Genomic DNA, 14707 nt, shown 5'->3' with positions numbered 1-14707 from the left:
GCAATGATATGCACCTGTCAAACAGGTGCTGAAAAATTGGTCTTTGGGTGTTAATTGTGCCCATGAAACCTATACCAAAAACATTCTTCCAGATGAAATGATTGAACACCATCAAAGCTAGGCAGCCTCAAAGTCCTGCAGAGATTCCACATCCCAAAAAGACTTAATCAGTGACATTGGCATCAGGGGCTTTATAGCTGGTAATCCAGGACTGATTAATTTTTATAAAAGTCAAACAGTCCACAGAGTCTGTGGACAGACACGTTCTATGAGCAGCATAGGCGTGCGCACAGGGTGTGCCGGGTGTGCCCAGGCACACCCTAATCACCCCATGCACATTAGTGTTATCGCTCTGTGTAGCAGCAGAAACATGGTAAAGATCTCCCTCTTACCTGCTCTGCCATAAGAAAAGTGTTTATGCTCTTCTCTTTCACTGTGCCGGCAGGGAGATCAATGTGCCGGGGTCATATATATGTAGGCACATACACATGCATGTCTGTTTGAGCTTAAGGGTGCACACCCTAATGCAATAGGCTGCGCACGCCTATGATGAGCAGTAATGGAAACCTCCTGCAGCACCGAATGCCTGTTCTGAAAGCACGCTGGATGCAGGGCAGCCCAACAACTCAATAGCATACTGGGCAAGTTCTGACCAGTGGTCTATTGTCATGACCCAGTAAGTCAGTGGATCTTCAGCTGGAAAGCTCTCCATCTCTGTTTTGACCCCAAGGTAATCATCCACCATGTGATGCAGACGCTGCCGATGGGATGTGGAAGCTGACAGCCCTTGGTGACGAGGACTAAAATGCCTCGCTTAGGCGGACGCCTTCTTCAACACTCCTCTCTTGACCAACAGAAGACTCAAAATGACGTTTTCTACGACACTGCAACCTACTGGTGTCAGGAAAAACGTTAAATAAAATCCTCTTTAATATGTCCTCAAGAGATTTTATCTTCTTCACTCTCTGTGGGGACGGGGTAAGTTCTGAGACCTTCCCCTTATATACTGGTTGCCAACCAGTAATCATCCTTCTCCTTTATGCCACGTACAGTATTCTTGGGTCCTTTTGCAGGCTTTGAAGCATGAGTTTGCCCACGCACCTCAAATTTGCTGAGGCTTGAGAAGCAGACTCCTCAGGGTCACTCAGGATGACAGCATCTGGAATTTCCTCCTCCCAGCCACGTACAACTCCCAAGGGTCTTGGGGTTGGAAAGCCATCACTTACAGATTGACGCATGTCTTCCTCTTCTTTAAAGCCTATAAAAGTGCCAGAATCCTTCTCCGGGAAATCATCCAATTGGGAACACTTGTTCCAGTGCTAACAATCTAAGAGGTGATTTCCCCTTACGTTTAGAGAGTTTTCCTCTTAATTTATTTTGTGTCTTTGGAATGTAAAGTAACGGGAAATTTCCCCAATGGGACACAACGAGAAAACCCGGAAAAATGATTAAACCCTTCCCTATTGTATATTTTAAATTAAAGAAGTATGTTTTTGTAATAAAAACAAACATCCATACTCACCTCTATGCTGTATCTGTCCCATGTTGGCTCTAAGCCAGAGAACTGAGAAATCACATGACCACTGGTGGTTCAGTTTTTGCTCTGCCCCTCCAGCACTCACTGGAGCAACAGGCAGGGGAGGGGGCGGATGCAGCTGGGTCCAGCTCTCAGCGCTGGGATGAGAGGCAGAGCCAACTGTCAATCAAGCAGCTGGGTGGATCCTGAAAATATTGTTGGAATCCTTCCAGAACCTGGAGCAGCTCTGTCATGTTGGCTTATAGTAGGCAATAGCATGCTATCAGCTGACTCTGGGTCACAGGAGAACAAAATTAAGTAATCTCCTATTACCCACAAGTATAACCAAAAAAAAACTTTGCCCATACCTTGTACTTCTCTTAAAAAAAAAAATACTTGGCTGCAGATACATTTTAAAAGGATAACTAAACCCAAGAGCAACATTTTAAATCGTGTTGCTTAACAGTCATTGGCTGCATTAGATGCCATTTTTTAGACACTTTTTAGAACACCTTCTGTGAGTACAGAATACGCCATGTAGTCTTGCCAGAAGTGTAGTGTCTTTGTGAGCTAAAATGAAAGCACAAACAGTGTTATCTTACTTCTGTAGACTACTACACCCTCACGTAATGGAGATGCATAGAGTAACACATATTTTAAATCAGAATTAGGAGAGCAGCCTGGGTGGCAACAATAGCTCCTTCCAAAGAAACAATGGAGTGAGTAAGAGGGGAAGTGTGTTACTCACAGAATTATCAGGTGAAAGTAAAAGAAATAAGCCTGAAAAAAATAATGCAACCGCCATATCTAAGGACTGATAAGCTGCAATACATTACATTTTTGTTTTCGGGTTTAGATATACCTTCATTTCTACACCTTCATAGGTTTCATTTTATGCACACTTCCATGCTTCTAAGATACACTACAACCTTTACAGCTAAAAAATAAATAGGTAAATAAGGACAGTATCAATAGTCCATCCATTCTACAGGAAATTAACGTAAGGGGGAATATGCTGTATTAGTAATATTTCCTCTCTGTACAGTAAATTCAGTATACGGTTTTTATCTGTCTTTTTTCAGGCTTTTTCCAGGATTAAACATCATTACAGAATTGACACATCCAGCAAATATGAGGTTCATGCAGTTCAAGGCCAAAGATAAATACTCAGTGGTGCTGTCTAAGTTGGAGAAGGTACATGCTTTGACTCTCTCTTTCCTCATCTCTGACTGTCTCTTTGATGTCTGTCTCCTTCCTGTGTCTTCTGCTCCTCTTCCTAATCACTCCCTCAAAGCTCTATCCTCTCGCAGAGGGAGCGTGAGCGGGGATCTAATCTGGTCTTCATGTTCAGACTGCCGTTTGCTGCTGGAAAGGTCTTCAGCGTCAGCATGCTGGATACACTCCTATACCAGGTACCCTGATGATCACTGACTTTTCCTGTTACTCCACAGATACTTATCTTACAATTACATTAATTGCTCCACATAACATATCTCTTTGATTATTGCTACTCTGTGCCAAACTTTCTGTAAAACATGACTGTCAAAAAATTACAGGATTCCTTGTAGCCTAAAATCTTAGGGCCCCCTAGATTTCAGATAAGCTATTTGGGCTAATGAGGAGGCATTATGACAGCGATGAGGAGGCATTATGTTGCCTCCTCACCGTCTGTTTTAAACCCAAAAAAAGGCTGAACCACCATGCCACAACCATGTGTGTTGCACGCAATTGCAGGGTGGATGTGGCAAGGCCCCATAGGATTAAATGGGTTGTGCTCGGTGGTGGTACCTCTCACGGAATGTGACATCTGGTTTAATTTTTGATACATACATAGCATGTCTACAGCTCTCAGTAGCTATACACCCTTCTGTATGTGGGCATTGCGGAGGGAAGGTAAATCCAAGGTTTAAACCACCTGCTTTTATTGGCCCCTGGCTACCTGTGGGATCAAGCCCTTAGGAAGCTGCAACATCTTCCTGGTTGGGCGCCAAAACTCTCTCCTCGGTGTGCAGAAAGTTCAGAGACAAGTTAAGACAAAATGGAGCCTTATGCACAGTAGAAACTTTGGTTTCCTCCAACCCTCTGATGGACATTGACATGGTTTGCACTAGGCACAAAAAATTTGCCCCATTTGTCTTGTCTATGTTATGGCCCCTCCCTATCAGACACCAACTACCTACAAGTCCTCCCTTCCAAAAATGATGGGCAGGTGCACAGTTTTGACTATCTTCTAGGTTTACTGCAGGAACACTCCTGCTAGGATTCCTGGATATCCTAGGTAGCTTTGTGGGTGATCCAACTCTGAGATAGAGCCAACAGTTTGTTTAGTGCTTTACAATATAATGGGGGCAGTACAGTTACAATATAATTCAATACTTGAGGGATAGGAGGGCTGTGCTTATGAGAGCTTACAATCTAATACAATGGTTGCCAAACTGTGGCCCTTTTCTTGCATTTATCTGGCCGTTGGGGCATATTTCTCCTATTGATATGGGACACTATTCTGCCAACTGACATCAACAATGAGGCACCATTTCTCCCACTGACACCAAGGATGGGGCACTAGTCCTCTTAGTGATACCAACAATAGGGCACTATTCCTCCCCCTAATACCAAATGTGACAATATTTACTCTGATGCCAGAAAAATATCCAGTCCCGCTGGCCACAGTCCGGCCTCCCTAAAGTCTCAAGGATAATAAACTTGTCCTTTGTTAAGAAAGTGTGGAGACCCCTGATCTAATAGACTTCCCTCTTGTTTGGAGAAAGTCTGCACCTCCCAAGATTAAAGCCAGCCATACATGGATTGAAATTTGGCCGGTTCTACTAATCGACTTCCCCACAACTGGCCTGTCAGGTTTCTCCTGAAAAATCCGTGCCACCAGCTATAGCTGACAGCACTGATCATTGTATTCTGACGGTGGGGAAGGCTCCCTGCTTTCAGAACACATTAGCACAGCGGGAGGATTCCCCATCCACATCGAATGTGTGGTTGGAGAAATCTCATCTTTTTTTTTCTTTCAACTTGCTGGTTGAACGAAAAAATATGATGAATGTATGAAAAATCATGATCTTACATTCTGTTTCCTCTGAATAGTGCTAGCAACAAGTCTCATATTACTAGCAACAGAAAAATACAGAATGTTTCATCCATCCTCCATATGTAAACTACCTCCTCTTGTGTGAATAAAGATCGATGTGCTATATCCCAATGTGCAGTATCCCTTAGCTTTCTCCACCCCCATTAACATGACACATATCCCTGCCCCCTTCCCCATTACATCCACATACAGTATCTACACTTGTATTACCATCACATATCTCTTCCCCCATTACCACCACATATACTCACCCCCAATACAACACAGATTTCCTCCCTAATTACCACCACATATCTCAACCCCTGTTACCACCACATATCTCCACTCATAATACCAGCACATATCCTCTCCACCATTACTACCACATACCTCTAACCCTATGACCATCCTGTATCTCCACTCCCTTTGCCATCACATATCTCCACTCCCATTACCAGCACAAATCCCCACCCTCCTTACCACCACATATCTCCTTTCCATTGCTAACACATATCTCTAATCCCATTACCATGACATTTCTCCACTCTCATTACCATGACATATCTCCACTCGCATTACCATCTTATTTCTCCACTTGTGCAGAACCCTTGCCATTCCAATTCATACTAACACCAGCTACGCAGAACACACAGGTCCACTCTCATTACAATTTCATATCTCTACTCCCATTCCTATCACATATCTCCACTCTCATTACCTTTAGATATCTCCACTCCCTTGTCTTTCTCATTACCACCACATATCTCCTTCGTTATTATTACTACCAAATATCTCAATTTCCATTACATCACATATCTCCACCACCATTGCCATCTTATTTCTAGCATATTGTTATGTATGTCCTCCCTGCAGTATGAACCTAGAGGCAAGTAAGTGTGTATGTCTCGTGGTGCACAAACAATGGATTGCCTACTTTGCTGTGTCTTCTCTAAGGACCCTGCTATACCCCCCCAATGGTAGCTATAATACAGTGAGATTGATTTAATAAAGACAAATAGGTTGTTCACTTTTCAAGGGAAATTTCTCTTAGCTTAGCTTGAGGTGAAGCTTTGTTGACTTCCAACATCCAACCACATGCAGGCAAAAATGCAGATTTTTTTTTTACTCTCCTTAATCGTGATTGGGCATTTTTTGTGAAATTTCATCACATTCATTAAGCTCAGGTAATATTAATTTGTATAAGTCAGAGCCTATTTGCTTTTAGTTAATCAACCCAATTGTCTCCCTATTTCTTCCCTGTAACCCCCCTTTCTGTAACCCTGTGCATTTTCCTGTAGTTTCCTCCTATAACCCTGCTCTCATTCCCTCTCTCCCCTGTATGGCACAGTCCTTTGTTAAGGATTACATGATCTCCATCACCCGTCTGTTACTGGGTCTGGATTCCATGCCGGGTTCTGGATTCCTGTGCGCTGTAAGTTTATTTTCTGATCTGCTCCAATCTTCTAATGTTATAACAATTATACACCTGCTTCCCGGGATTGTAGCACCTTAGACATTCAAGCTTAACGAATTAAAAATAAAAAAACTTTTTTTTTTTAACTCCATGGTGACCAACTTTTATCTGTGTAAGCAGCTCAGGTGAATATATACAATATCGCAAACAGTTTGTGGATACCTGACCACGACACCTCCCCGGCAAGACACAGACAGGAAAATAAAGTAATAGAGGTTTGGGCTATATATACACAGATTTTAGACCGATTCTTCCTTCATGCCAGGCAGTGGCTAAATATTGCAAGATGGTTTCTTGTGAACCATAATCTTTTCATTTCCCCAACACACATAGACCCAGGTATGCTTTCTTTACAAACAATGATTACTTTGGCTCTCAGTCTATATAATCTCAAATAAAAGCCAGGATAAATAAGATTAACAGTAATGCGCTTAAGGAAAATACAAAGAAACATCATAAATAAGTAAAGTATAATGTACTTTAACTGAGCCTTCCTTAATAATTTTGGATGTAAAATTTGGAAGGGCAACTTCATTTGGGAACTCCCGGGGTGTGCTGGAGGTATGGAATAAAAATGGAAGATATATTCTTGCACCTTTATAGTAATAGCTGTGTGGTCTGTCTTTGTTTTTATATGTTATTTTATTACGTTTTTAAAAAAAATAATGTAATCTAATATTTTAGAAAATACAGAGGAGAAGGAGAGGGTAACAACTATCAATACATGTTTCAGGGAGGGTCATACACTGGTATATAGGGCATACCCTTGACCCGTTCCTGGAGCAACAGCCAAAAAACCTGCTTGTATAACTACAACATGAGGGACAAGCAGGTATGTTCCTCTAGATCAAAGCATAAGCAAAAAAATTGGACCAGAAGGCAAGGGACAGGATCAGTAAGGGAGGAACTCACTGGCTGTAAATGTACACTGGAAATCTTTATTTCATAAATATAAATAATTAAGTAAAATTCCACCCACACTGAAAGCAATGGAACTAACCTCCGCCACTAAAAAAGTGACAATTTCACCACCTGGTACCCTCAGCAGACATACCAATTACCTCATAAATACATAGTAAAAGACCACCCTATTAACCCAATACTGGAAATAAACCAAATAACATGGGAGTGATTCTTACAAAAAGAGGGCAGACTGTACACTCAACGCTAATGCCCCGTACACACGGTCGGATTTTCCGATGGAAAATGTCCGATCGGAGCGTGTTGTCGGAAATTCCGACCGTGTGTGGGCTCCATCGGACATTTTCCATCGGATTTTCCGACACACAAAGTTGGAGAGCAGGAGATAAAATTTTCCAACAACAAAATCCGTTGTCGGAAATTCCGATCGTGTGTACACAAATCCGACGGACAAAGTGCCACGCATGCTCAGAATAAATAAAGAGATGAAAGCTATTGGCCACTGCCCCGTTTATAGTCCCGACGTACGTGTTTTACGTCACCGCGTTCAGAACGATTGGATTTTCCGACAACTTTGTGTGACCGTGTGTATGCAAGACAGGTTTGAACAAACATCCGTCGGAAAAAATCCTAGGATTTTGTTGTCGGAATGTCCGAACAAAGTCCGACCGTGTGTACGCCCTATAAGAAATCTGAGGACAAATCTGGAAGAAAACTTAAATGGATCCTGCCAGAGCAGGTTGCTGAAATAGAAGGACACTGAAACCTGAAAAGAAAAAAGTCCTGTAAAAAACGAATCCTAAGGACAGTGTAAATGAAGACAGTCCTGTATCCTGTTTATATATGCATGAGATTATAATGGAACAATGAATGCAATTCAGTGACAGGAGATCTACACAGTTCTAAAATGATGTTACAAGACACATACCTTCCATCCTCTACCCCCTGTATACTTCTGTGTGTGGGAGGGGGGAGGGGAAGCAGCGGGTCTCAGGGAACGCAAACAGAGGCGATCAAATAGTTACTATGGGGACACATCGGGGTATATATGGCAAAAGTATCTTCTCCACTTGTGCAGTGGCTGCCACGTATGGATCCAAACTTCCCTCGCTGTGGAGCGTGAGGTAGCCGAGGCCCCGCCACATTTTTCACTGTGTAGACCCGAAGAGCTTCCTCGTGGACGCCAGGCACAGCAGCCGTACAGCGTAGATGAGAGGACTCAGCGCTTAGCGGTTCACAGCTGGGATGGAGCGCTCTGCAGCCTAGACATGTGGGAGACTCCCAAAATGTATGGAGGAAGGTGCTCTGGTCTGATGAGACTAAAATTGAACTTTTTGCCCATCAAAGAAAACGCTATGTCTGGCGCAAACCCAACACATCACATCACCCAAAGAACACCATCCCCACAGTGAAACATGGTGGTAGCAACATCATGCTGTGGGGATGTTTTTCAGCAGTCGGGACTGGGAAACTGGTCAGGGTTGAGGGAAAGATGGATGGTGCTAAATACAGGGATATTCCTGCGCAAAACCTGTACCACTCTGTGTGTGATTTGAGGCTAGGACAGAGGTTCACCTTCCAGCAAGACAATGACCCCAAACACACTGCTAAAGCAACACTTGAGTGGTTTAAGGGGAAAAATGTAAATGTGCTGGAATGGCCTAGTCAAAGCCCAGACCTCAATCCAATAGAAAATCAGTGGTCAGACTTAAAGATTGCTGTTCACAAGCGCAAACCATCCAACCTGAAGGAGTTGGAGCAGTTTTGCAAGGAGGAATGGGCAAAAATCCCAGTGGTAAGATGTGGCAATCTCATAGAGACTTATCCAAAGCAACTTGGAGCTGTGATAGCCACAAAAGGTGGCTCTACAAAGTATTGACTTTAGGGGGGTGAATAGTTATTCACACTGACTTTTTTTGTTATTTTGTCCTATTTGTTGTTTGTGTCACAATAAGAAAAAAAAAACATCTTCAAAGTTGTGGGCATGTTTTGTAAATTAAATGATGCAAATCCTCAAACAATCCATGTTAATTCCAGGTTGTGAGGCAACAAAACACGAAAAATGCCAAGGGGGGTATACTTTTGCAAGGCACTGTAGATTAAAAACAACATAAAGGCGGCCAAAGGTAGCATAATGGTGACTGATTTAAAAATCGCAAACAAGTGATCTATTATCGAATGATGCAACACTAATGCCCCGTACACACGGTCGGATTTTCCGACGGAAAATGTGTGACAGGACCTTGTTGTCGGAAATTCCGACCGTATGTGGGCTCCATCACACATTTTCCATCGGAATTTCCGACACACAAAGTTTGAGAGCTTGCTATAAAATTTTCCGACAACAAAATCCGTTATCAGAAATTCCGATCGAAAATCCGACGCACAAAGTGCCACGCATGCTCAGAATAAATTAAGAGACGAAAGCTATTGGCTACTGCGCCGTTTATAGTCCCAACGTACGTGTTTTACGTCACCGCGTTCAGAACAATCGGATTTTCCGACAACTTTCTATGACCGTGTGTATGCAAGACAAGTTTGAGCCAACATCCGTCGGAAAAAATCCTAGGATTTTGTTGTCAGAATGTCCGATCAATGTCCGACCGTGTGTACAGGGCAATACAGTATTGTTTTGCATTTTGCAATCAACTGAAAATATTGATCAGAAACATATTATCTATCAGTTATAAATGTATTTGACCTATTAAAAGCAATCACTTAATCAATTGGAATTCCGATGAATTTATGCAGATATATGTTCAAATGATTATAAGCGCTCTACAAAATTCCACCGCAGCCGATCATCTTGGCAAGAAAGCTTACTTCAACTCTTGAATGGAGGATATTTGGCTGGCAGTTTTTATTTAATTTGATTATTGTGTTTATTGGCATGACTGGTGGGCAGAGGCTCTGTACAGCGGGGGCTGTTTCTGTGCTCTCCCCTTAGTCTCTTTAGTCTATGGCACCAGCTGACTGAGACATATTACTGGGAGATAACACAAAGCCCTGGGCAAATCCTGTCTTCTCTTCTCCCACGAGCAATCACGAAGCATCACTTAGACATATTCAAATGAGCTTTATAATTAGATACAAGATTCTCAGGCCAGAAGTCAATGTAAAGCCTGATGCAGATTCATTTGAAGTAGATAAAAAAAATTAAAAAAATATGCCGTTATTTATTTATTAAAAACAAAACATTAAATGTTTTTTTAGTTGCAACTAGTGTAACCCTGTACAGTAACAATATGACTAGGAGAGGGAGGGTGAAATAAATAGGGGGTGGTTTTGACTTCCCCCTATTTTAATTATAAATATGTATTATCTCATCTGTTCCTATAATTAGCTAGCCTATCAAAGCTCTGATAATATTAACCACTTCAATACAGGGCACTTTTACCCCCTTGCTGCCCAGGCCAATTTTCATCTTTCAGCGCTGTCAAATTTTGAATGACAATTGCGTGGTCATGCATCACTGTACCCAAATTACATTTTTATAATTTTTTTCCCACAAATAGAGCTTTCTTTTGGTGGTATTTGATCACCGCTGGGTGAGGCTGCCGGGCACTGATGAGGCAGCACTGATGCAGCGACGCTGATGAGGTGGCACTGATGGGCACTAATGATGAGGCACTAATATGCAGCACTGATAGGCAATGATAGGAGGCACTGATAGGCAGCACTGATGGGCACTGATAGGCGGCACATATGGGCACTCAAAGGCGGCAATGATGGGCACTGATAGGTGGCACTGATGGGCACTCATAGGTGGCACTGATGGGCACTAATAGGCCACACTTATGGGCATCTATAGGTGGCACTGATAGGCGGTACTGATGGGAAAGGATAGATAGCACTGATGGGCACTGATGGGCAATGATGGGCATTGATAGGCAGCAATGATGAGAAGGCACTGACAGGCATTACTGGTGGGCACTGATTAGCATCCCTAATGGGCACTGATTGGCATCCTTGATGGACACTGATTTGCATCCCTGGTGGGCACGGGTTGGCATCGCTAGTGGGCATGGGTTGACATCCCTGGTGGGCTCTACTGGGCATCCTTGATGGGTCTGCACTGATAATCAATGCACTGATTATCAGCGCAGACCCCCCTGTCAGGAGAGCCGCTGATCAGCTCTCCTCTACCCGCTCTTTGCCAGCAGGAATAGAGGAAAAGCCAATAAACGGCACTTCCTGGTTACGATGTGACCAGCTGTGATTGGACAAAGCTGATCACATGTAAAGAGCCTATGTCACAGGCTCTTTACCAAGATCAGAGATGCGGTGTGTCAGAGCGACACATCGCACTACCGATCACCGCTTTGCATGCCCTCGCGGGCATGTACGAGTGGCTTATCCTGCTTATATGAGGCCCAGTCAGGATAATACGTCCACCCTGTGGCTGTCCTTCTGCATACGGCGGGCAGGAAGTGGTTAATGGTGATGATATAATAACAATATTAGCTATAAAAATAAACACAATGCTTAAAGAGTAAAGGTCTTGTTTGTTTACAAAGAAAGTAGAACACTAACATAAATTCTAAGGATAGTAATACAGAGCATATAAAACAAAAGAGCAGAGATGATACATTACGTAAGTCCTTCCTCAGGGTTCTGTATGTTGGCTGGACTCCAGGAGAAAGAGGGGGCCTTCACCGTTTAAAGCACTCACAGACACAACCCACACAAACACCCCCCTACGCGCCCGTGTAGTCATCAATGAGCAAAAAGGCAGTAAACTTTCAGGAAGTGTGTTGCTGTCCTCCATAACAACCAGCAGATGGCGTTGCTATATTGCTGTCGAGCCCTAGACCCAGGTCAGCATCATAGCCCACATCTGGTCCCTTTGATGTTCTGGTTAAAAGAGAGGTAATTAGGCACTGTAATCTTCACATCACCAGGAGGTCTGAGCTCATGCTCTTATTCCCATACCCCACCGCCAGGGGGCATGCGTCAATCCTATCACAGATGAAGACCTGATATGCATCCTTCTACTATACACACTGGGTAATCTTGCTCTGTGGCATTCCAGGCTACCCTCAGCTGTATCCAGATGGCTTCAGTATAACTAGGTCTCAACAGTCCAGAAATATCTGATATTAAAACAATTTTAGCTTCCAACATATGCCTCTTTGTGCCTGAATGGCACACATCACCCTTCTTCAGAGACAGCCTACATGGAACAGTCCAGAAATGTCCTTAAGACCTTAAGACATGTTGTGCTTCCCAAAAGAGGGGCAGGGCTACGAGCCAATCAGACTGCAGCATTTACTGACAGTGAGCATGCTAACAAGTGGAGAAACTAGTAACGGGAGGGGCAGCACTAGGAGTGAGATGTTGCTGCATTTACTGACAGTGTGCATGGAGGAAAAATCGGGAGAGGAAGAGGCAGCACTAGGAGTCAATTAGACTGCTGCACCCACTGACAATGAGCATGCTGACAGTTATTGAAACTGGAAGAGAGAGGGGCAGCACTAGGAGCCAATCCGATTCTGTTGCATGAACAGACAATGAGTATGTTAACAGTTTGGAGAAAACAGAAAAGGGAGGGACAGCACTAGGAGTCAGTCTCTGCTACATGTACTGACAGAGAGCATGCTGACAGGTGGAAAAGCTGGGAGAGGGAGGGGCAGGCCTAGGAGCCAATCAGACTGCTGCATCTACTGACTATGAGGATGCCGACAGGTGGAAAAACTTGGAGAAGGAGGCAAAACAGTAGGTGCCAATCAGACTTTGTTGCAGTTGTAGCACCCTCTCAGTTTAGAGTATGGTTCTAGGTAAATGTAGTCATCTATTCTGTAAGCAGAGGAGCAGTGGTTGGTTGTTTTGGCCGTTCAGTGTCTCACAGGTTGCTATTCTGCCACTTCCCCTGTCTTTTGGATGTTTCCAGAAGTATAATAGGAGGAAGAGAAGAACCAGGAGCCTGAATGTTTGTGGATCCCTAGCCAATCGCTGGAGAAGGTGATCCCGTAGGTGGCTGGGGAGTCTATAAATATTATGGGGCCTGGCAGCAGGGTGCAGAGTTCCAGGGTCCAGCCATCTGGAGGAGACGAGAGACGGAGAGAAGCCTCATGAATCTGGTGGTGGTGAATCAAGGTCCCACTTAGGCCTAGCTGGGGACCCTACCAGAGGGAGAGAGAGACTGGGACAGTGTCTGGATAAAGAGCCAGAAAAACAGGAGTGAGGGGTCTTCATTTTTGTCTGGGACTGAGTGAGTACTTGATCCAGATGCTTAGCGGAGAAGTAACTGTAGAGTGATTCACACTACAAGTTAGTACTGGGTGCAGCCAGGAGTTGTGCAAGACAACAAGGAGTTGTACTACTACTAACCAGGATAAAGTACATTGCAGCCTAAGTTGTGCAATACGGCTTGCAACTTGTATAGAACAGTCAGAAACATACCAGTCCTCAAAGTTCTTCAGTTTCTACAGTTCGGGGTATCCCATGCTCCCCATCCCCATCCAAGCTCCTTGTTCCCCAATAAAAACGCAAAATCAAAACTCCAGACTGATTATTGAGACAGTGGAAGAATGCAGAAAATGCCATGTGCCTGACTGTGTGTACTGTAAATGGGGAAAATAGGCCCAATTGCCAGCGGCTCCTGTGGGGGGTAGCTCAACATACAGCATACAGCATACAACATATATATATATATATATCTATATATATATATATATATATATATATATATTTTTATATATATATATATCTATATATATATATAGATATATATATATATATATATATTTATATATATATATATATATATATATATATATATATATATATATATATATATATATATATATATATATATATATATATATATATATACAGAGCACATGCTGACCAGAGAAAAGAGGACAGTGAACAGGGCAGATGACTCTGCCCATGCTCCTTCATTGCCCAATCAGGAGGCTGTATTGTATTCCTAGCCAAACTGATGTTGCTGCAGTGGAGGACAGGGACTTGGCTGTGCTATCTGGCAGGGGTGTCTGGATCACAAGACCGACTTAAAGCTGAGCTCCAGGTATGACCCTAATTGCATATTTACAGTACTTTGGTCCAGCTTGGACCAATTTAACTATACATATATCATACCTGAGGGACTGCTGTGTTAGCTGATAATCACTGTAGTAGTCAGCGCTACTACAGTAATCCCCAAGCAGCTGCCCTACTTCACACTGACCACAGGAAGATGATCACTCGGCTTTGCTCCATTCACAGATCACCTTGTATTTTTTTTTACTGAATACAAGGTGTTCTCTGATTGGACTAAGTGGAGATTGTGATGTTAAAGCTCCTCGTCTCCATGTCATCTAATCAGAGAACATCTAGTGTTCATTAAAAAAATTCAAGGCATTCTTTGAATAGTGGCAGTGCTGAACGAGGGAACCCCTGTAGTCAATATGCAAAGGGAAAGCACTTGGCACAGGACCCAGAAGATCACAGTGATCACTGTAGCAGTGCTGACTACTACAGTGATTGCCTGCTTCTCCATCAGTTCTTCAGGTATGACATATGAATATTTATATTGTGCCAAGGTGGACCAGTATGCAATTAAGATCGTACCTGGAGTTCAGCTTTGAGGATCGCTAATCTATTTCCTATAAACAGTATGTGTTTTAACCATGTGTTTATCTCCTTGCCTGGAGCTTTAAAGAGAACAAGTCAGTGGACAATCATACAATATGGGAGAACACCATGTATAAATAAA

General features: G+C 43.1%; 1 protein-coding gene across 3 annotated transcripts in view; it reads left to right on the top strand.

Annotated features, from left to right (window-relative positions):
• Positions 1-14707, top strand: part of LOC141133307 (potassium channel subfamily T member 2-like) — a 411333-nt gene that overhangs the window by 375212 nt on the left and 21414 nt on the right. For 2 of the 3 annotated variants that reach the window (XM_073622596.1, XM_073622597.1), the window contains exons 24-26: positions 2599-2710; positions 2827-2928; positions 5944-6027. In XM_073622596.1, coding sequence (XP_073478697.1) covers positions 2599-2710; positions 2827-2928; positions 5944-6027 — 298 coding nt within the window. The remainder of the gene's footprint in view (positions 1-2598; positions 2711-2826; positions 2929-5943; positions 6028-14707) is intronic. The other variant, XM_073622598.1, reaches the window with a different exon arrangement.

The sequence above is a fragment of the Aquarana catesbeiana genome, linkage group LG03 (assembly GCF_042186555.1).
Source record: "Aquarana catesbeiana isolate 2022-GZ linkage group LG03, ASM4218655v1, whole genome shotgun sequence".
Taxonomy (NCBI): Eukaryota; Metazoa; Chordata; class Amphibia; order Anura; family Ranidae; genus Aquarana; species Aquarana catesbeiana.
The sequence above is the reverse complement of the archived record's forward strand: the minus strand, read 5'-3'. Positions and strand labels throughout refer to the sequence as shown.